Source organism: Dipodomys merriami, unplaced genomic scaffold (assembly GCF_024711535.1).
Source record: "Dipodomys merriami isolate MVZ:Mamm:240054 unplaced genomic scaffold, mDipMer1.0.p SCAF_9, whole genome shotgun sequence".
In the NCBI taxonomy this organism is placed as follows: Eukaryota; Metazoa; Chordata; class Mammalia; order Rodentia; family Heteromyidae; genus Dipodomys; species Dipodomys merriami.
Genome location: NW_027206512.1, coordinates 52,616,431 through 52,641,081, shown reverse-complemented (window position 1 = coordinate 52,641,081; position 24,651 = coordinate 52,616,431). Strand labels below are relative to the sequence as shown.

At 37.4% G+C, this 24,651-nt stretch overlaps 1 protein-coding gene across 1 annotated transcript in view; it reads right to left on the bottom strand.

Annotated features, from left to right (window-relative positions):
* Positions 1-24,651, bottom strand: part of Dhx15 (DEAH-box helicase 15) — a 45,489-nt gene that overhangs the window by 15,288 nt on the left and 5,550 nt on the right. The window contains exons 2-6 of the mRNA XM_070012699.1: positions 22,838-23,273; positions 18,331-18,524; positions 10,147-10,306; positions 8,558-8,776; positions 2,627-2,794 (exon numbers count right to left, since the gene is read on the bottom strand). Coding sequence (XP_069868800.1) covers positions 2,627-2,794; positions 8,558-8,776; positions 10,147-10,306; positions 18,331-18,524; positions 22,838-23,273 — 1,177 coding nt within the window. The remainder of the gene's footprint in view (positions 1-2,626; positions 2,795-8,557; positions 8,777-10,146; positions 10,307-18,330; positions 18,525-22,837; positions 23,274-24,651) is intronic.

Genomic DNA, 24,651 nt, shown 5'->3' with positions numbered 1-24,651 from the left:
ACTTTTTTGGGGGGGTGGGGGGTCAGGTCAGTCGTGAGGCTTGAACTCTGGGCCTGGACGCTGTCCCTCAGCTCTTCAGCTCAAGGCTAGCACTCTACCACTAGAGCCACAGCGCCACTTCCAGCTTTTTCTGCTTATGTGGTGCCGAGGAACCGAACCCAGGACCTATGCATGCAAGGCAAGCACTCTACCACTAACCTACCTTCCCAGCCCCAACAGTTAACACTTTGGGTGTTTAATCCTAGAAACTGGTACAGTAATTGTTTAAACATTAATTACTAACAACTGTGGCCTTTACTCATTTATTTTCTAAAAGGAATCACAATACTATAATAGTGGCTACATCTTAAAAAAACAGAGACCGAGCTGAAATTGAATGGCATTCTTTCCCATACTAGCACTCAGTCATTAAACCAGTATGAACGTTTTTTTTTGGCCAGTCCTGGGGCTTGAACTCATGGCCTGGGCTCTGTCCTGGAGCCTCTTTGTGCTCAAGGATAGCACCCTACCACTTGAGCCATAGCACCACGTCTGAACATTAATTCTTATCCCTCACCTCTCTCCCTAAAATCCCAAGGGCTTGGTCCTCATCTGAATAGACTCTAAATGTACAAGCTGATCCTCTTTTATAAGCTAGACTTTTACAGAAGTTTTTAATTTGCACTAACCATTCTAGGCTTCAGTGTTTCCCTTCATTATAAAAGTAAATCACCCAAAGTCCGTCATCATTTCCTGAGATAGGAAGCAATGATGGTGGTCTTCTCAATCTAACAACTGAAACAGACTCTTGTCAAGTTTTCAGTATAAGCTGAATGAATCACCATGAATTGTGTTGTGGCCTTTACTTTTGAATTAAAAGCCCAGGAAAGGCTCCCAGAGTAAGCATCCAACTATTAATTCTTTTCTGCCAGATGTAATTCTTAACAACCTTAGGATTAACAACACAAATAAGAAGTCAAAAATAAAAAATCCTAACTGTAATCCACAGACATACACTGTAAAATCTAAAAAATTATACTGAGTTAAGATTGGCACCAAACAAATCAGAATTCTAATATACTCATAATTAAGACAGCTCAGGTATGAAAACTTTAAAGTGGTAGGCACATATGTGTCAATGAATATACACAGAAGAGAACTACATAAAAAGATCAACGAATCTTGCTGCATGCCAATGTTACTCAACTGTAAACTTTAAAATCATAAACATTAAAATTATATGCTAATGGGATGACCTAAAATGACAGGTCTTCTCCAAAGTCCAGCATATATACAAGGTAACACACATAGAACTAACATATTCTAGAAGTTATTCACACAGTTAAACATTATGAAGAAGTTAAAAACAAAGAAACTGATTTTTAATTTTCATTCGCCACTGAAAATATTAGCAAAAAAGGCTGGAAGCAGAAAAAGAAAAGACGTTCCCTTAGTCCCTTTGACAGAAAACAATACATTCCAAACCTAACAATTATGGGGCAATTTTCAGGTATGCCTTTTTTCCAACATTAACAAAACTGAAGAAATTTTTAGCAGTGACCAGGGTCTACTTCAGTCATGAATTCCTTTACAACAAGGTTACCCACTGACAATCATCAACCAATGTGATTAAGAATCTTAACAAAACTCATATGGAGATGTATTATGTGACAGATTCAAAAGTAAATGTTATGAGAGTTCTAGTTTTCAAACCAATAAAACCACTATAATCTTTCCTGCTCTGTTTCAACCTAGCACTCGATTCATTTCAACAAAGTGCCTCACAGGGTCAGAGTACTACCTACCAAAAGAAACTAGACATAATTTCTGCTTTCACAAAGCCCATATACTTATGTAGTGATTAATGCTGATTAGAGTTCTGTAAAAGAGCCAACATTCCACACATATAGACAAAAATTTAACACTATCAACTTAGTTGCAGCACAAGGTTTTCCCACATGCATACAATGTAACTTCATCAGATGCATTCCTTCCCATCATTCTCCCTTCCTATACCTATCTCAACAGCTTCACTGTTAAGATTTTCACACACACACGAAGTGTTACGCCCATATTCCTCCCTCTTCACCCTTTCAATTCATTTTCCTGCCTCCCAATAGTATCCAGAGCCCATATAGAACTTGTTTTACATTCTCGTCTATCATTTTTTCAGTGTGTGTTAATTTTAAATTGGCTTCACTGTGGCATTTTCACATGTACATACAGTACTTTAACCAGGTTGCTTCTCTCATTCTTACTTTCTCTATCCCCGATATCCCTGTTTCTTTCTTAAAGAAAATCTTAGGAAGAAATCAAAAGCAAGGGAAGAAGTATTTCGTTTTTGGCAATGGCTATAACAGGACAAAGATGGCAGTTGGCCAGCATCCCCTTTTTTTGACCCACTTTAACCTATCTTCCACTTGCTAAGGAAGAACTGCATTTGTAAGAATCAGCAGTACATTCTTCAGATACATAGTCAAAAGGTTTGAATAACCTAAACACATTTTTACTTACAATGAAGACTTTTGTTGTATATAATACAGATCACAATCACCCACAGCTTCTCTATAATTGAATATACTTTGGCATCTCACAATGCTTTTAGTATTAATAGAAGCTTTGCCTTTTAGTAAATTTCTAGTATTACCTTTCTTCCAATTGCTCCATTCTGTTTTTTTGGAGGCGGAGGCTCAAAAATGCGTTGCTGCTGCTGGGGTGGAAGCGTAGAGTACAGTGGAATGATTTTAATGTCACCAACTTCAGGGCCCAAATCATCAACTTCACGCTTTATTCTCTTACAGGCCTCATCAATTTCCTAGAAAATTTAAAGTTTTGAGTCTGAAAATAAAAATACTGAAAAATGAAGCACGTATCACAATCTTACTCCTATGCAGTTTACATTACGTGTGCAACCTGCTTTCATTTTATGGATACCCTAATTAGTTACCAAACTTAATTTAGTCACCAAACTTAACTTCCTAAATTTTAGGAAATTCCCAAATCCTTAATCAGTTTTCAACTGAATATGTAACTGTCTTATTTACATTCCACACTCTTTTCCTGGAATAGTCAGATCTCCTAATTCTCAAATAGAGTGACTTCTCACCTATCAAGAGTTATGTTCAGAGACCCCCACGATAGGTGAAAATCCACAAACCATCAGCATTACATTGTTGTCCCTTCCTATATCGAGGTTCACTTATTGGCACTTTGAGGATTTTCACTTACTGAAGTCTCTGGAATACAGTTCCCGTGATAGGTGAGGGATCACTACTTTTTTTTTTAAATACATGATACAGTGAAGCTGCAATAATGAACCACTATAATATAGTGTGGGATGACTGTTACACTAAAAATGAAATTTCTCACCCAGGAATAATTAACTTCACTTATGACCCTTTCCATTTCTCACAATCTTAGAGAAACTGACATCCTACATATTTTAAATGTCAATCAGGCTTTATTGTCACATATCACTAATGCAATTACACAATCATACAGAAAATTTGCTTCATTGTGCCTGAGAATATCATATAGTCATCAACATAGATCCTCAAGAACTAGTCCAAATATCTAATGGTAATGTGGTAGGGAATACCATAAACACCTATTCCAATGATCTACGTTCAATTCAATGTTTCAAGAGGATATATTAAGATAGAGGGAGTGGTGACAGCTGGAAAATGATAGGATTAAGGCTGAAAAAATGGCAAGAAAAGGAGCTTGATGGGTAATATCTTCTAAATTTTACTAGGTAATTGAATTAAAGTTGAAGTATCTAAGTATATCAAATAACATGTTATATATACCAGACAATCTCTCCAGTGACCCAGTCAGCAATCAGCCTAACCAACAAATACTCTTTTATCTTTGGATAAAAAATTGCCTTTTGAGGCAGAATGTTACAACAGAGGGGAAGAACTTTAGGTAAATGAGTTCTGTACCACATTAACATTATTTTCCTCAAAAGTATTTTAAATCAAAATGCAACTGTTTCTGTGTTAAAGGATATGAAGTTCTTAGACAAAGACATCTTACTTCAATTCAAAAGTTTAAAATTTTCTTAAATAGCATAAATGTTCTTGGGTCTTGAAAACTCCAAAACCAGCAAAGTTCTACTAACAAGTGAATGTTGGGTCAGGGTGATGGTTCTCAAATGTAATCTGAGTTATGTGGGAAATAGAGACCTCTAGAACCACAGTTTGAGGTCAAGTTTAAAGCTAGCTAGGTCAAAAAGTTATCAAGACAACTATCTCAAACAACTCGGTTACATAGTAGATAATAGGCAATCCCAGCTATGAGGGATGCATAGGTAAGACTGTGATCCAAGGCTGGCCACAGGCAAGAAAAAATTAAGACCTTCTTCAAAAAGGAACTAAAGCAAAAAGGAGTTGGCACATGGCTTAATCTGAGATAGGGCACAGCCTAGGAGGTGGTTCAAATTCCAGAAAAATTTAGAGTCTACTTAAATTTCTAAAAGATAAAAGTAGAATGCTATCTACCAAACAAAAAAAATATTAACAAACGAAATAAGTAGAAAAAATGCTTTTTAACATGCTGCATCTAAGATTAGATTTGCTGGCACTCAAATTCAAAATTAAGATTTTTAAGGAAGTTAAACAAGCTTTAAACATAGACTCAAATTTCTGATATAAATGATCTCCATCTAACCATAATCTCTATTTTACCAGAAATTTGACCATATAATGGGAACATGGTTAAATGCCACCTACCTTCCAGGTTTCAAATATTATTTCATAAGTGCCAAATTATACATTTAAGGTAGTATTTTAAGATAATTATTATTTACTTAGATTATCTGTTAGGAATGTTTGAAAATGAAGAAATAAGCCACAATCTTAGCCAATAGTCTTAGCTTCTTTAAGTAACCTCTTATACACAATTTGCATTTCAAATCATTTCTTTTTCTAATTCCTGTAACCACTCTAAGGTCTTCTACCTTTAATTTAAATCAAGGATCTGTCTTTTTATGCCCTAAAACCAATTCCAACCTTTTCTCATTTTCAGTTGGTCTTCCCTTTCAAATCAAATTAATTGATCAACAGGGACCCCATTGTTTTAAGTGATCAAATTGGTAATGTGTTTAAAAAAATCAACTTTCAGCCAGGCACTGGTGGCTCACGCCTGTAATTCTAGCTACTCAGGAGGCTGAGATCTGAGGATTGCGGTTCAAAGCCAGCCCGGGCAGGAAAGTCGGTGAGACTCTTCTCTCCAATAAAACCACCAGAAAACCGAAAGTGGCACTATAGCTCAAGTGGTAGAGCGCTTGCCTTGAGCTGAAGAGCTGAGGGACAGCACCCAGGCCAAAAGTTCAAGCCCCACGACACACACACACACACACACACACACACACACACACACACACACACACACACACACACACACACACACACACACACACACACACACACACACACACACACACACACACACACACACACACACACAAAAAGAAAGCCAACTTTCAAATTTGATGTCAGTACTAAAGTTCAGAGGCTATTCAAATGTACAAAAAGTACTGGTTCCTAGAATCTAAGCTTATCAAGTAATTGTTAAGTTTCATCAAGGGGAGAGAAGAGTAAGATTTTATTTACCTTTTGGTCAATAAGCACAATTTAAATTCAAGATTAGGTAGATCCCTAAAGAGAACTTAAAAATGTTATGATATATATACAAACAATGTTTCGTGAAAAACATACTCCAGCAACACATCTGAAAACCATGGGACTTACCTGTCTTCCCAGCTATGTGATTTACAGATGCCAAAATACAAACTGCACTAAGTTGGCTCAGAGAAAAGCTTCTCAGAATCTTGCCACAAGGCTAACTAATGAGTGTGTTCAAATATAGTTGGTTATCTAAGCAAAATTACTTTTACTAGTTGTTTAAGGAAAGAAAGTACACTAAACCTGCAGGAAGTAAGAAATTACACAACAGACATGAGGACAAAATGAGTACCTCACAGCTTGAACACTTGAGTTGGAACATAAATTATTTTTTTTATATTCCATCAAAAAAGCACTAGCTACTCAGGAGGCTGAGATTTGATGGTCATGATTCAAAGCCAGCAAAAGCAGGAAAGTCCTTGAGACTCTCATCTCCAATTAAATAGCAAAAATAAAATAAAATGAACTGAAATAAGCTGGAAGAGGAGCTGTGCCTCAAGCACTAACTAGCCTTGGGCAAAAAAGCTCAGGGACAGCACTCAGGCCTTGAATTCAAGCAAGCACACACACAACACACATACATATCACTTGATACTCTTAAAAATTGAATTACACACCTTTCACTCTCCACCCTCCAAAACAAGTCCTTATCCTCTACAGGGAAAGAAGACTTCATTCACAACTCCCACCAAGGGCATTTGGCAATGTCTTCTGCAAACATCTTTGGTTATTGTAATTGACAAAGTGTCTATTGGGTCTAATGGCTAGAAATTATGTCAGTCCTATAATAACAGGTATTCTCCGACAAACAACCACAACATAAACATTGCTAGGCTGAAAACCCTGCACTAGAGAGGGAGATCATGTATGGCCAGTGGGTTAAACCTGTAAATCCTAACGATAATACAAACCCCAAAAATTCTAAGGTTAAAAAAAAACAACTAGCACTCAACATATCTAGCTCATAACTCAACAGCATCTGATCAAATATTATCAAACACCTCTGTAGAAATTGAACACAAATCACCTAGCAGACCTTTGATATCTACCAGAGCCAATTACCCACAACAATCTTATGTACCATTAATATGCTGAAGAAATCACTTTGGTAAATTACTCCCCCAAAGGAGAGACCCTTAAATCATAGATGTAAAATGGGCCAAGGAATGAATAGAAAACTCAGCTATGTTGTACCCCCAAATTTCACCATTACAACAATTATGGAAGAGATAAAGAATTTGCCAGCAGGTAGGCAATCCATCCATTGTTCAAGAGAGAGGTGTGAAAGATATCCAAGTATGTTCCATCTACCTGCCATCTCAAATGTATCATCTTTTTTTTTTTTTTTGTCGGTTGTGGGGCTTGAACTCTGGGCCTGGGCGTTGTCCCTCAGCTCTTCAGCTCAAGGAGAGCGCTCTACCACTTGAGCTACAGCGCCACTTCCGGTTTTCTGGTGGTTTATTGGAGATAGGAGTCTCACGGTCTTTCTTGCCCGGGCTGGCTTTGAATCGCGATCCTCAGATCTCAGCCTCCTGAGTAGCTAGGATTACAGGCGTGAGCCACCAGCGCCCAGCTTGTATCATCTTTTCTAAAGTATAACCTAACCAGCCGAGCACTAGTAGCTCATGCTGTAATAATAACTACTCAGGAGACTGAGATCTGAGAATCATGGTTCAAAGCCAGCTCAGGCAGGAAAGTCTGTAAGATTCTTTTTTTTTTTGTCGGTCATGGGGCTTGAACTCTGGGCTTGAGCACTGTCCCTTAGCTCTTCAGCTCAAGGTGAGCACTCTACCACTTGAGCTACAGGGCCACTTCCAAGTCTGTAAGATTCTTATCTCCAATTAACTATCAGAAAACCAGAAGTTGAGCTGTGGTTCCAAGTGGTAGAGCACTAGCCTTGAGCAAGAGTTCAGGGACAGTAGTCAGGCTCTGAGTTCAAGTCCCACAACCAACAAAAAGAGAAAAAAACGTAAAACCAATTCTTAACCACTGGGCAACACAAAAACAGATAGGTAAGCACCTATAGCTAGGCTATAAAATTAAAATTTAGTCCCTCTTCATACTAGTCACCTTTCAATGTTCAAGTCCTAATGTTTCTTAGCGGCTGTCACAGTGAAGAGCACAGGGAAATGACTGAATCCTGATACTCAACCCTAGAGAAACATGGACATTGCTAGAATGCTTATTAGAAAGTCAGGATAACTCATGATCCACCTTTACCTACTGGATCAGATTCTCCAAGTTTTTCAAATGATCTTCACATACAGCAGTTTAAGAAGCATATTCTAGAAAAAAAGTCCATGAGAGCCAAAAAAAAAAAAAAAAGGTGCTTTAAGAAACTATTCACTGCTTGGTTTTTCCAAAACCTTATTTTATCCAAATGTTCTCACAACATACCTATAAAAGCCCTGTTGGAAAAGTTTACAGAATGTTATTAAGAATAATATTAGTATCTAAAATTAAATTTGAATTCAGACATCTACAGTGAGTACATACATGGAAGACAAACATGAATGTTTTGATGATAAGACAGATGGGCACCCAAGTTCACTCACAAGCTATTAACTAATGAGGACTGCCTGATTTTAGAGCAGCTGTGATGCAAATTTATGCCTTAGTTAAAATACCACTAACAACCTGGGCCTCTGCGAAAGTTGAGACTATAAACAGCTAAATCTTGAAATTCTAAAAATATATAACACCCAGGCTAATTAACTATAACATACTCTATGGTTTATAAGACAGTTGGCTAAGAATTTTACATAATAGTACTAACAGTGAATAAAAACAAACCACTGAGAAAAGTTGGTTAATGTGTCAAGTTCATAAGTTTAAAGTTGTTTAGTAGAAATAAAGTAACAAAAGCTGAACAATGGAACAAATAATTATACCTCTTGACCAGTTAAAAAAAGGAGGAGATCTCCTTCTTCTTCTTCACACATATGTATCTGGATCACTGTTCGAATTGCTGCCTCAAGATAATCTCTTTCAGGTTCTGGAGTATAAAAGATCTCAACAGGATGTGTACGTCCAGGAATAGTTAAAAGAGGACAGTTGTCGAAATAAATCTGGAATTTTCCTGCATCTAGAGTAGCACTCATAACTATAACCTGTAAAAAATAGCAAATAATTTCAAAATTGCCTTAAGAGTTCATAGTCTCAAGGGGGAGAGTGGGGGAGGGACAGAAAAAGATAATAAATAAGTGAACTATAGTATGTCTCTGTGACACAATACCGTAAAAACTAAAGTTTTCTAGAAATAAGTGGCAGGATTGGTAGACAACATTAATACGGAATGATTCCTTCTGCTTTAATTAAAACTTTCCAAAGGGGAAAAACAAGGGCAAAATGCACAAAGTGGCCAGAAAACTACATGTACATCATTTCTTTTTTACATCATTATTAATGAACGTAACTTTAAATAAAAAAAAAACTGCAAGCAAGAGTTACAAAAAGTTAAAATGGAAAAGGCACTGATTTATGCCACTTCTTTCTTTAGGTAAACCATATACTAAAGAGTCTCAAATTTTACCTTAAAGGAAGCTATTCCTCAAAACCTTGATAGCTCTATAATGACAGTATTCATTTTGGTACTTCTTTTAAAACACTTACCAACAAGTGGTAAGTCTTAATTTCCAAAGAATGATACACACACAAAGCATAAAGAGGAACTTGAGAGACAAAAACACCAGAAAATAGTCTTATACAGTAACACTGGCAAAAGTACACCAGGGAAGGAGAAAATGCAAGATAGTAAGCAATGTATTTGTCATGCGCTTACTGTCCTGGGTATAGTTTTCCTACTCTCAGGTGTTTCTGTTTTAGGACAAAGTTAAGAATCTAAGGAACAAAGATGGGTATTATACTTAATGAAGGGTACACTGAGCAGCCCAGCCACTAAAAATTACGGTATTAAGATTATAAAAAAACTACTTTCCAGCTGGGCGCCAGTGGCTCATGCCTGTAATCCTAGCTGCTCAGGAGGCTGAGATCTGAGGATCAGGGTTCAAAGCCAGCCCAGGCAGGAAAGTCCATAAGACTCTTATCACCAATAAACCACTCAGAAAACCGGAAGTGGCACTGTGGCTCAAGTGGTAGAGGACTTACCTTGAGCTGAATCGCTGAGGGACAGCACCCAGACCAAGTTCAAGCCCCCCGACCAACCAAAAGAAAAAAAAAGTACTTTCTAGTAGAAGACTTCTAGGAAGAAATCTTAAGTGAAGTCCCAGAAAGTACGCTAAATACAAATAATGTAAAGACTTGGAGATTCAATTCAGTGGTAGCACTTGTTTAACAAAAGTGCAAGGGTCTGGGTTTGATCCCCAGCACTCCACCTCTCCTCCTTCCAAACTTCAGAATACCAGGAAACAAATAACTTAGGTACTTGAGTGCTTTTGTTACAGATGATTAGTGATCAGTGTTCCCTTACTTTTATTGATACACACACCAATAAACGAATCAAATGGATAAACTACTTCACCTTTAAGTCTGATCTCTGTCTTACAACCTCCTTTAGGACACCCATCAGAATATCTGTAGCAAGTGTTCTTTCATGAGCTTCATCAAGAATTATTACACCATAGCGCTCCAGGAGGGGATCATTCATGGCTTCACGAAGTAGCATTCCATCAGTCATATACCTATATTCACAATAAACACGTTGGTCAAAGTTCATTTAAGTCATTATAAAATTAAACTCCATTGCATAAAAAAAGAACGGTAAAGAAATTAGGTGAGCAAAAAGCAAAATTCTGCCCAAGGTAAATGTGTTAATATCATAATCAATGGCAAAATTAAGCTTCAGGACATTTTATACCAACCATACACCAAATAAATTACACATCATAAAATTTCATCGAACATTACGATTTGCTGAGACTTTTTTTTTTATGTCAGTCCTGAGATCTACTTCTGGCTTTTGTAATCCTAGCTACTCAGGAGGCTGAGATCTGAGGATCACAGTTCAAAGCCACGGTGACTCTTACCTCCAATTAACCCCAAAAAGTAGAGCTGTGGCTCAAGTGGTAAAAGCTCAGGGACAGCACCCAGACCAAAGTTCAAAGCCAAGGATTGGCAAGACAAACAAACTGAATCATAAAATCTCTGGCACTCAAGTACAGGATCTACATCTAAATGCAGTTTAAAAATAGCTTAAGAGGCTGGGGGGTGGGCTCAGGTGGTAGTGTTTCTGCCTAGCAAAATCTAGGCCTTAGTTCAAACCACTGCATCACCACTACCTCCTCCCCACACCAAAGGCAGCTTAAAGAAGACAGTTAATAGAGAATCCAGTCTTCACATGAGTAATTAGCTAGTCAGTATCAGATTAAGGGTGGTTTGCAGACCTGTTTATGGGTCAGCCATCTCCTGTCCATTCTACTCTGACTAATGCTATTACTAATACAGGACAACTGTTGTCAAGTTTGGCATCTGGACAAGACAGAAACAGTATGCCTTCAAATGCTGAAGTTACAATTCAGTTAAATATTAAGTCCATTTTATTTTATACAGATTTTAAAGTAGAATGGGGAATCACATCATTTCTTTTTTTTTTATTTTTTATTTAAAAAAATTTTTTTTATTGTGAAAATACCATACAGTGGAGTTACAATTACATGGGCAAGATGAGTACATTTCTTTTTTCTTTTTTTTTTGGGTGGGGGGTCCGGACGTGGGGCCTGAACTTTGGGCTTGGGTGCTGTCCCTCAGCTCTTCAGCTCAAGGCTAGCGCTCTACCACTTGAGCCACAGAACCACTTCCGGCTTTTTTCTGTTTGCTTATGTGGTGCTGAGGAATTGAACCCAGGGCCTCAGGCATGCAAGGCAAGCGCTCTACCACTGAGCCACATTCCCAGCCCGGAATCACATCATTTCTTAAGACTTCATCGTTTCAGTTCTTCACCAATATTAGTCTAACAATCTTTTTGGGACTAGTCTGGTATTTTTGTAGTTAATGACATCTGTCGAGCAAACTGAGAGTACACAAAGAACTCACCCAAATTTAGTTATAATTTAATACAATTTTTGGTAGACAAGTCTACTTTCCATTTGTATACCTTTATCTCTTTTAGTTTTATTTTAAAAATTAAACAACCATCACTTCTGAAATGGACAACATCATCAGCTGCAAGATTATGTTACGTAAAACCACGAAAGAAAAGCACTGCCAATTATTATACCATGACTCAACACCCTAACAGTCCATCCAGCATAGTGCATGAATCAGTGACACCACCACCTCCAATGCTTTGGAATTTCTTTGATCTATTTTAGAGCACTTGGCACTTTGCCTTCAGAGATGCTTTACTGACGTATCTCAGCAGCAAAACATAATTCACTTGTGACTAATTTCCTTGACTTCAACAGAACTTCGTGATTTTGCAGGACATAATCATAAATACCAAGGAGCCACTGAAAAGAATGAACAAACTTGGTATTTTAGAACAATCTCCATGGTACAGAGTGAGTGAAAATACCCCAAACGGAGAAAACATCTGTTCTAAAATAAAATTTAAAAAAAATCCTAGCTAGGCTGTGCTGTTCCAATACTGTTAAAAGGTTTGCTATCTTCTACTGTACAGGCTTTCCCTTGGCCTAACCAAATATACAGCTATATCCTATCTGTAGTTTGGAGTCTACTTGAAAGGCTAGTATTTCCTGGCACTCATGTTTATTGCTCTTATCTCCTAAGAAAAGTACTACAAATACTTAAAGAAACTACATGGAATCACTAGTAAGGATAAAGAGTAATTAAATACACAGCAATTAAAAGAACATGTACTTTGTTATAGGACAAACCCAGTCTAGGGGTCCACTTTTCTATTACAATAGAAATAACTGTTGGATTAAAGCTTCTACTGGGGCTTTAGAAAAGCTCTGGAAGCCAGGCATGATGGCAGGCACTAGTAATTCAGTATTAGCAATTAGAAATGCAGGATTCAAAGGGAGGCCTATCTTTTATCACAGAAGAAAGGGAAAAGAGGATAGAAAGTTTGGGGTCTGGAACTGCAGAATTTAAGGACTTAACATTAACAAATGTATTTTTCATAGTATTTCAAGCTTAAAATCCACCTTAAGAATTATATTTTAGGTGGGGGGGGGAGAATGGGATGGGAAGGGGAAACAAAGGAGGGGGCTACAATGCTTGATAAATGTACTCATTATCTTGCCCATGTAATTGAAACCCCTCTGTACAGTATTTTCACAAAAAAAAAAAAAGAATTATATTTTAGCAAGATGCAGTTGGCTCACACCTCTAATCCTAGCTACTCAGGAGGCTGAGATCCAAGAATCACAATTTAAAATCAGCCCAGGCAGGAAAGTCCTTGATTCTTATCACCAATCAACCAACAAAAGCTGAAAGTGAAGCTGTGGCTCAAGTGGTAGAGTGCCAGCTTTGAGTTAAAAGCTAAGGGACAGTGCATAGGCCCCGAGTTCAAGAAATGGACCACCAGTCCTCTACCCAGGTTTTTTAGTAACAAAATGGAACTGCTTTAAGAGTTGACAATCAATAGAATAGTGTTGTCCCAATAATAACTGACCAATGTAGAAGTTTTACACTATACTATTTAAGACATGTAGAGGAAGTGAAATTGTGGCTCAAAATGGTACAGCACTAGCCTTGAGTGAGAGCTCAAAGACAATGCCCAGGCCTTGAGTTCAAGCCCCACAACCAACAACAAAAAAAGGAAACACATAGAAATATGCCTCTACTACAGAAAAGCTTATACAGATTAACATGCCTACATTTAACAAGTTTGTGTTTAGTAATTTCCTTAAGGTTATATTGAATCAACACTTCTGAAAGAAGTACAGTTGTTCCTCAGCAAACTTCCAAGAACCTAAGTTGTACGCCCTTTGGCAGATTCCAAAATCTGTGGACACTCAAGTCTCAGTCTATGCATATCTTTCCATATATTTAAAAACTTACATTATACCTAATTCAATACAAACACAATGTAATACTTAATACCTAATATAATGAAAATCCTATAGAAATAATTACAATGAATTCTTTAATGAGAAAATGCAGTGTTGGGTATAAGTAACAATGTCCTAACAAAACTAAGCAACAACAAAAAAACCACCAAACCAAATTTGTAATATCCAAATTCAATGTAGCTAAAATGATTAAGAAGCCAAACATACAGCTTTGTTATGGCAAAGGCGCTGAAATATATTTGGTGTGTTTTCTGATTAAAAAAAAAGTACCTAACAAACGAAGCCAACAAAACCATTTTTGTTCCAAAACACGTTACCCTGGATCCTGCAATTTTAGCAAGGTTTGAACAAAATACTCTTTCACCTCACAACAGTCTTTAAAGAAAGCTAGGATGAACATATAGGATATTTAAGATTTTCTAAAATGCTGGCACAGTCTTCTCTATTTCATTCTCTGCAACTATTTAAGTAGAAAAGTGAAATAAATAAAAAATCCACTACTAGTACTATGACCTGAAAGCTGGTTATTACACTAACAGCAGCAAGAATCATTAACACTGACTGAAATACTTAATCTGACAGAGCTAGGACACCAGCACTGACTCCAAAGGCTTTGCTTCAATAACTGGTCTTTTTTCCATCTTTTCTTGAGCCACCTACTTTTAAATGATGGTGCCTGTGGGACAGGCAACTTCATTGCTTTGTCTGTTGTTTCCAGGAACCTGCTATGTCGGTCCTCCAGCATCAACCTTTTTTTTTTTTTTTGGTTGGTCATGGGGCTTGAACTCTGGGCTTGGGCGCTGTCCCTCAGCTCTTCAGCTCAAGGCAAGCGCTCTACAGCTTGAGCCATAGCGCCACTTCTGGTTTTCTAGTGGTTTATTGGAGATATGAGTTTCACGGACTTGCCTGCCCAGGCTGGCTTTGAACCGAGATCCTCAGATCTCAGCCTCCTGAGTAGCTAGGATTACAGAGGCATGAGCCACCAGTGCCCAACACAACCTTAAAGGTTCTACACTACTCACCTATCTCCTTAGTGTCACAGTATTTGTATAATGCTTATATTTGTTAAATACTTTTGTATTTTTTTCATTGTCTTGCCTATGGAAATTCCCTACCCTTTGGAGATTAAGGAAACAATTCTACAGCTGTATGATCCAGATATGAAAGTACCCCTCGGCTGGTTTGTTCAAAATTTATTTCACTCAAGCTTTACAAAGGGAGATTTATCACACTATGAAATCCAAGATTGTTCATTTCTCCCAGTCACTTACAGATTTCAACCACATCCTCATCTTTGCCTTTTCTTGGCTTTCAATTAGCTTAAATACCAAACGAACATCTTAGGTCAGCACATAGTCTTATACATAAACTAGTCCCAGATTGGGTCTTGGCCTTGTACAATATCCAAATAGAAACAAATTAATGACTCCAAAGAAAAGGATTCAAAATAAAAAGTACCCTATGTACCCTAATACTATATCCTGCTCAACCAGAAGTCTTATAAAACGTCTTTTCATTAATTATCTATCCCCTCCCCTTTTTTAAATAATTATGCGAAAGATCCATCCAAATAGACTGGATGGTAGGGACAAACCACTCATATTATTGCTGTAATACCACCACAAAGGTTCTGTATACAAAGCAAATACACAGATACAGACACAAATCCTGTTCCCAAAAGACTTTCTGGCCTAGTTAGGGAATGCAGATAAAAAAGGACTTCTCTGATCCATAAACTAGTCCATTAACATCTTAAAATAGATTGCTGGCTTAAGCCAGTCAGATGTTTAGAGAATTCATAAAACTACAGTTACCTTCTCAAGTTGTAAATTTTCTCTTCAGATTAAGAAACAAAGCTATCTGGGCTGGGAATATAGCTTAGTGGTAGAGTGCTTGTCTAGCATGCATGAAGCCCTGGGTTTGATTCCTCAGTACCACATAAACAGAAAAGGCTAGAAGTAGGGTTGTGGCTCAAGTGGTAGAGCGCTAGCCTTGAGCAAAAGCAGCTCAGGGACAGTACCTAGGCCCTGAGTTCAAGCCCAAGCACTGGGGGGGGGGGGGGGAGCAGGAGGGGGGAGGGGGAGAGGGAGAGGAAAGAGAAGGAGGAGGAGGAGGAAGAGAAGAAAAAGAGACAGTAGTAGTAGTAGTAGTAGTAGTAGTGGTGGTGAAGGAGGAGGAGGAAGAACAAGAAAAACTATCTGCCTGTAACATTCTCATTCAGCAACCCAGCACTCCAATCTTTCTACCTAGGGCCTTCAATTCAGGCATTTACTTAAATTCTAACTTACCCTGAATTAAATTCTTAAGTTTTCTTTCATATAAACCAAATATTGTTTCACATGTGTAATCTCAATTTGAGTTAGATTTATGTTTTTAGTTGGTTGGGGGGGGGGGGGGTCAAGACCAGGGCTACTTTTCATTACCGTATCTAGCACTGCCTAACAAATACACCCAGCTAACTGAATTCCTAAGTATTACTTCAAACTCATTATCTCTCAGAAAACCAAAAGAGCAAATTGTTAAAATTTGTTAAACTTCAACTATAAACTGCTTTTGAAAATCTGCAAATATGTTGGATGTCATCAATTACCCTCTCCTTTACATCCCTGTCTTTTACTGACAGTTCGGTTCTTCAATTGCCTTATTGGTGTGGATTTATTTTTTCATAATTCGCACTTGAAATGGCACAATACCAAACCTAGAATTTATTCACAGATATCCCAAACACCGAAACTACCTTTTCACCCTTACTGTATAAAATACATTAATTTGCTAAAGTACATTCAAACTGCTAAATTCTGAGTCCTTCAATTAGAACATTCAGTTAAAACTTTGCTAGTTTTCCACAGTATAAATTAAAAGTTCCCATAACAATACAATCCATACATAAGCATTTTATTTTCATATTTAAAAGTTAGCACTTATATGCCTTCTTCTTGCCCTACTATACACTATGATCTTAAGTTAAAGCCTTACTTTTAGTATTTGAGTTTCTCAATATATCTTAATATACAAAATAACAGAAGCATCCCAAACACTGCACTTAATGAAGCCTTCCTATCAGTTAAAACTACCACTCCCTTACTTCTTATTAAATAGGAAAGCTTTACATTTGAAACTCCTTTTTTCTTTTAAGGTAATCTCCAGTACTAATTTCATTTGAAAAATAGCACTAGGTTTTATTTTTACCTTAAGTAAATTCTGGAAACAACACTAATAAACTTATCTTAACCCAGATTGTTTAACAACAACAATTATTAGTAATGGCTTCTGAGAACTGCTCCAGATCATCACAATGCCCAAAATACATTAGCTCTGGGCTAACATATCCATTTATGTTGTCATCACTTATTAAGTGAACCAAAGTCTCTCAAGAGCATGCATCTTTTTAGTCTGGCCTCTATTTCCTACTAACAATAATGTACACGCTTCTCTCCAATAATGCACATACCTTTCTTACATCTCAGTTTCCAAACTGTCTCTATTCAGCTGTAACTTACCAAGAAAAATGCTGTGATCATAAATCAAATGTCAGAAATATATTGCTACTAAGTAAAAATTTTCCTTTGTTTTTCTTAAGTCCTTGACATCATCTGCATTTTAAAGTAGCAAAAACATGAGATACGATTTTCTTGTAATTATTTTGTTAATTACACGGTAATTACAAGTGATCGATAATGCAGTATTATCTCAAGATTTATTCAATAAAGACTAAGGTTTAAGCCAAAAAATATGCCTCATAAAGGTAAATTGATGGAAGTATTTTGAAGTACAACTGCTGTTAAATGAGACTAAAATGTGATGGTCAAATTAAACAATATGTATCAAACAAGTAGGAAAACACCTAACACACTAGATTTTTTGATTAAAGAATCTTCGTTCATACTACTCTTCTATAAAAATCTAATCAGAAGACTTATTTATCCTATTACACTACACATATCTGTATTCAAAGAATTGGGTCATTACCCAGATAACTTACTTCCAAAATGTCTTGTAAAATAGCCTTAAGGATTAGGGGTATGGTTCAAGCGGCAGATCACCTGACCTTAAAGAGGGAGGCCTATATTCTTTCAGTACCTTCCCCCACCACCAAAAACCTCAAAAAAAAAAAAAATCAAAGAAAACAAAATAGAAAAACCTTAGGAATAATGTATCATGACAGATTAAATAAAAGAAGTTCAATGTCCTATACAGATACGGAGCAACAAGAACAAGATTTTTTTGGAAGAATGACCATTAGGCAATGTGCATCACTACTTATACAGAACACAACTGTTAAGATGAAGATAAAAAATACTAGGAAATGTTAAAAAGGTTAGAAAGCAGCTCATTCTGGCCACAAAGAGGAACTAAGACAGTGAGGTCCTGATAATTTACACTAGCAGTAACATTCCACTTAAGAATCAGCACCAATAAACTATACTAAGAAGCTATATACAATTATTAACAAGAAAAAGCCATCTGGGGGCTGGGAAGGTGGCTCAGTGGTAGAGTGTTTGCCTTGCATGCATGAGGCCCTGGACTCGATTCCTCAGCACCACATAAGCAGAAAAAAGCCAGAAGTGGCACTGTGGCTCAAGTGGTACAGTGCAGCCTTGAGCTTCAGACTTATTCTGTTCTAAATTTGGGTAACTTCAGCCTCTACTAACTAAGTTCTTACTTAACTAGTAGCTGAAAGCTACAATCAGAGAAAGTATTCATTTTTAAAGACTTAGTAAACTTACTTAAGAATGGTTTTTGCACTACTGCAGTCTTCAAATCGAATGGAGTAACCAACTTCCTGGCCCAGCATTACATCCATTTCATCAGCAACTCTCTGAGCCACACTCATTGCAGCCACTCTCCTGGGTTGGGTACAGGCAACTCCTCTCTTGGGTCCTGGTAATGATCGCATGTATTCCACACACCACTGAGGAATCTACAGAGTAAGATCACATTTAAGTTATTATACTCTAAGCATCAAGTATATTTAACATAAAATACTTTTCATCTCATTCAATAATTTAAAACAAAATTCAATTAAGCAAATAAGGAGAAATATTTATGAGACTGAGATCTGGGCTCTGTATACCAAGGTGTTATATCTAACACTGACTCAGGAAATGATTTTTTTGGGGGGAGGGGGAGAACGTCTGGGTCTACTGAGGCTGTTCTCAATGAAGTCTGATCACTTCTCTTTATGCAATAAAAAAGGATCCAAGTTATCAACAAATTATACTTAACGAATGTCCATTTCCAAATATATCCTAATAAAGTCTTTGACACTGCTATACAATCTCAATTACAAAATGTAGCTTTAAAGTAATTTCATTTTTTTGTAACTGCTATAAACTGTATCTTTGGTTCAATTCAAATTTGGGTTGAAGGTTAACAGAACCAAATTCCACTACCTTTTCCTCCTACAAATAGTATTCCCAATGGCAATTTAGCTATCATCCAAAAAGTCAACTTCTAACTGCTCACATTCAATAGAACTTTGTTTCAGATTCAACAGGACCTAATGTAATAGCACTTCACATAAGAGTAGCCAGGGAGAAAATGGAAAGTAAAAATCTAAGCGTTGGTATTGGTAACATTCACCCTGTTCCATTTTAGAGACACATGGATTCTCTCACTTTGGGTCCTACACCAAACACTCAACCAGAAAAGAACTATGAGAAAAATATAAATGTCTATCACACATTACACAGGAATCTAGTGCAACAAGGCACGTATTTGTTTCTATCAAAGCTTCCAAAAGCCTCTCAAGCTCCAATGCCCCAGAATACATGGTTTATTTGGTACAATAGTTGAACAATGACATCTGGTAAAAAATAGTGGTTGCTGAACATTTTAAGTGAGGTAACCTCTGCAAAATGGGGATAACTCGTTACCAACCACGGAAAGCACAACTAATCCACTGCTTTTCTGTGAACAAATCTTTACAAGGTTAAAATGAACCAACAGTACACTAAAACATTGTCCCCCTCGTTCTATAAACTAACAAAATCATGGTTTACAGCTTTTTAGTAAGGCTTCATCATTTCATCAATCCTCCTCCAAAAGCACAATGTATTTTAATGGACACTATGTGGCAAATTAAATGTATTTAAAATTCAGAATTTTTTTTTTGGGGGGGGGGGTCTGATCGTGGGGCCTGAACTCTGCGCCTGGGCGCTGTCCCTCAGCTCTTCAACGCAAGGCTAGCACTCTACCACTTGAGCCAGAGTGCCACTTCCAGCTTTTTTCTTTTTGCTTATGTGGTGCTGAGGAATGGAACCCAGGGCCTCATGCATGCAAGGCAAGCACTCTACTACTGAGCCACCTTCCCAGCCCCTAAAATTCAGAATTCTTTTTTTTTTTGTCGGTCGTGGGGCTTGAACTCTGGGCCTGGCCGCTGTCCCTCAGCTCTTCAGCTCAAGGCAAGCGCTCTACCACTTGAGCTACAGCGCCACTTCCGGTTTTCTGGTGGTTTTATTGGAGATAGGAGTCTCACGGTCTCTCCTGCCCGGGCTGGCTTTGAACTGCGATCCTCAGATCTCAGCCTCCTGAGTAGCTAGGATTACAGGCGTGAGCCACCAGCGCCCGGCTAAATTCAGAATTCTTAATACAATGTTCCTAGATTAATTTCCTAAAGCTCACTCTAGTGAAATGGATAACTCACCCTTATTTTGAAAACAAAATATCTATAGTTAGTTTAGCCGTTCTCAAACTTTTAGGACTTCTTTATACTCTGAAATTAACTGAGCATGCCAACCTAACGAATCCATTAAGTTAGAAAAGTGAAAATCTGCTAAATGTTTCATCAATTCCTAGCTGAACTAGCTTCAATTTCTCCTATCATGTGCTCACAGAGTAATGCAAAATACCTTTACTGTGGATCTGTCAAAGTTGCTCATTACTTTAGATTTCATTTGGATGATCTCATTTTCTCACTGGCACAGAGATGACCAAAACTATGGTTGACATTTGAGTAGGTTTTTAATAAGCATATGAATTCACTTTTCAAACTGTATGATTTTTTCCCTTCAAACCCTACAATCTTAAGTAATCACATCTCAATTACCCCACAAAAGACATCTTTTTTTTTTTTTTTGTAAGTACTGGGGTTAGAACTCAGTCTTGTGCTTTGTAAGCTGCCAAGCTACACCTTCAGCCCTATTTTTCACTCATTATGTTCAGGACAGAGTGACTGAGCCACAATCCAACTACTTTAGGCTTCCTATCTTCACTATTACAAGTAAACCTCATCACCATATCCAGCCTCTCTCAGTGGAGACAATGCCTTGTAGACTTTTCTGCTCAGGCTGACTTGGAATCATGATTTTCCCAGCCTCTTACATGTTTGAAATGACAAGCAAACTTGTTCTGCCTAGGGTATCCTGGTACCTCAATTCTCCAGTTCTCACTCCATTCTCAGCCTCCAAAGTATCTAGAATTATAGGCATGAGTCACTGGGGCTGGTGTTAATCAAAATAATAACAAACCTCTTCTTTTGAGTTTATTAGACTTTCCAACTTTCCACTATATGATCTGCTAATAAACTAATGAGAAATAAGGCTGACCGAATCCTATAACAGCTGTATGAAATATAAACTTAGTTATATACAGACAAAACTTTAATAATACTGAGGCAACCTAAATCCATAACCAAGGACAACTCATCAACCTCTCTGTTAAATTTCTCATACATCTAAGCCTCATTCTGCTCATCTGTAAAATGTGAACATTACTCTCACTGAACATTTATAGAAAAACTTAAAATGAGTGGTAATACACAAAAAGCCAGTACCTGACTTTACTTAATTTTAAAAATAAATGTTATTAACACTCAACTGGTAACATATTTGAAATAATTACTTAAAATACTGTGACATTGACAGTTTTAGAGTTATAGTCATAAATATGTGGTCATTCCAATAGGTGAGTAAAAACCCAACATTCTCTGTATTTCACATCTACATTAAGTGTTCTGGTACTTTTCCTACTTTAGTTGATAAGTTTTCAAAATGTCTCCATGAAATACTCAAAATTGATTCATTACACATCAGTCCCCCCACCCCCGCCAATAAACACTAACAAGAAAAAACAAACCCTAAGCTTGGTACCTATAATCCCAGCACTTGGGAGGCTGAGGCAAGAGGATTCAGTTCAAGGCTAGCTGGTCTGGACTACAGAGAACCACCCCCCCCCCCCAAAAAAAATCCTCAACTCTCTGTACAGTGTGCTCTAACTATGTACCTTTGACAGAGGTATTAACTACCATCTCTGCATACTAAGATAGGCAATTATTAAATTCATTTCAACACTTTCCTCAATTTCCCAAACTTTCTACAATGGCAACTTCTGTAATCAAAAGATAAATTAAAAAACATGTGTGTATGTGTACATATAGATATGTGTGTCTGTGTGTGCATGTGTGTGTATATACATGTACCAATGGTTCAGGCTCAAACATGAAAAGATGTTATTAATCAGCAAAAAAATTGCAGAAATACCATTTTTTACCTACCAGATTAGAAAAATTCAAGTTTGGTAATATAATCTAACAGCCTCCTGGACATGCTTAAGTGGTAATGTTTCCAGTGGGGGAAAAAAAACTATTTGGCTATATTTATTACAAGCAATACCCTGCCTCAACGTAACATATTTCCCCATAAAACCCTTAAAAACACTCCAGATGTCTATTCACAGGGGCCTAGTAAAAATGCCATATCTGCACTTGAAAATTTCTAGGTGCCTTATGAACAAGTCATCTTCAACACTGTTTAGTGGGGTTGGGAAGAACCAAATGGAGGTGTGAGTAGGCTTTACTGTAAGCTTTTTAGAGCTTCTACTTTTTGAACTACTTAATATTCACCCAGTTCAACAAATTACTTCAAAACAAAACAAAAACAAAACCACCACTTCGTGGCTCAGATCTCACCACCTAGCACAAGAACAGGAACTTTATGCCTCTAATTATATACCAAACCCCAGAGTCAAAGTGGGTTGGAGATTATCACCTCCACACCTAAGGTAACAAAACTGGAGAAAAAAGCCCTGCAATTTTCCTGAAAAGACTTGGAGAGTATATGACTCCCTACAGTATTCTCCCTCTGAAAGTCTACAGCAAGTACTAATCATCACAGCAGCTATTCTTGAAGGTGTTCTACAAAACAAACAATGGAAATGATCACTCAGATCAAATAAACAACATGTGGTAAGTTTTAACATTAGTAAAAATATGTACCATACTCCACAATAACTCACCTGTGTTGTTTTACCAGACCCAGTCTCACCAACCAGTACAAACGACTGATGTCTAACAAGAATATCTGTAAACCTATCCTTGTATTCCCATACAGGGAGTTGAAGACGTTTCTTTAGAATGTCATAGTATCGAGGGGTATGGGGTAAGTTGGTGAATGGATTAATGCACTGTGGCAGTGATGTGTGTCCTGCATGTCCAGTGTGAGCTGAGTGAGCAGAATGTGTAGAATGTGTTGAATGAGCTGAGTGGGCTGAATGAGCTGAATGAGACGCTTTTAAAGGTGGCAATCCAGCACTGATAAGCATAGCATTAGTTGAAGCTCGCAACTCCTTCTCCTTTTCTTTCTCCCTCTCTCGTTCTCTGTCTCCTCTATCACGTTCTCGATCTCGATCTTTGGAACGATCTTCACGGTCCCGGTCCCGATCTCGATCTTTCCTAGAAATAAAAATTTTATATTCAGATTCTGAGTTATACAAAAACCATGTTCATGGTAGCATGGTCAAAGAGTATAAATTTCAGTAGCTATCTGATTGAAATAATGACCAATTGCCCACAATCCATCATAAACATCTTTATTCTCTTTCAAGAACTTTTAACAAGACAACACAAGAACTGCGCCTCTTGCAAATAAAAAGCCTGACTTATTTTAGCAAGTCAGGAGGCTGAGGATAGAGTAAGAAAAAGGTCAAATTGTAAAGGTGACATCACAATCTTTCCTAGAAAGTTTTGTGCAAAATTATTTTTTGCAGTTTCATGTTGTACTGCTAAGTGAAGAACAGTTTAATGTTATACATAGTATCAAAAGTATATACAACTTTATAAGAAAAACAAAATAAAACTTTATTCCATAGCTTTAACTACATTTTCACCTTAAAAGTAACAGCCACATACTTTCAGTCAATATAACCAATTTAAAAACAAGTTTCACTGAACATTGTTCACTGGAGTTGTTTCTAAAATGTTAATTTTTTTCAGGTAATTCTTTTAGCTAAAAGTTAGCCAATTTTAAGGAATACTAATTCTGGTATCCACTTCTAGTTACCAGAGATAAACCCTAATACAATGATGACCTATGCTAGGAAATCCAACAAGTAGCATGGCCCTGAGATGTACCTGAAAGTTACCAGATAGTTGAAATATAATGATCTGCCAGGCACCGGTGGCTCACGCCTGTAATCCTAGCTACTCAAGAGGTTGACATCTGAGGATCGCGGTTCAAAGCCAGCCTGGGCAGGAAAGTCCATGAGACTCCTATCTCCAAAAAAAATACTAGAAAACCAGAAGTGGCGCTGTGGCTCAAGCAGTAGAGCACTAGCCTTCAGCTGAAGAGTGCAGGGACAGTGCCCAAGCCCAGAGTTCAAGCCCCAGGCTGACCCCCCCAAAAGAAAGAAAGGAAGGGAGGGAGAGAGGGAGGGAGGGAGGGAAAAGAAATATAATGATCTGTGCTTATTCATTTTACTAATCCAGTTTATGCCAGACCAACTCTTACTCTGGACAAACCCATAACAAGATGTTGGAATCCAAACTAAAACAGTGAGCCAACATGCCATAAGACAGTCCCTGTGTCATTTTTGTTCCTTATTCTCAATTGTTTCCTGTGACTGAAGGGATCAGTAGCAGAGTAAAAAAGAGCATTTACTCTCCATAATGTGCATGTAGGTATATACACATCTTACCTAGGCAAAAACAACTCTATTCACACAAAATACAGCTAAAATGCAAAACCTAGCATTCAGTTAGACTAGTCCTACCACAGAAATGGTAAACTAGCCAACTATATCTGAGCCTGTCCTACTTAAAATTTTTATAGGGG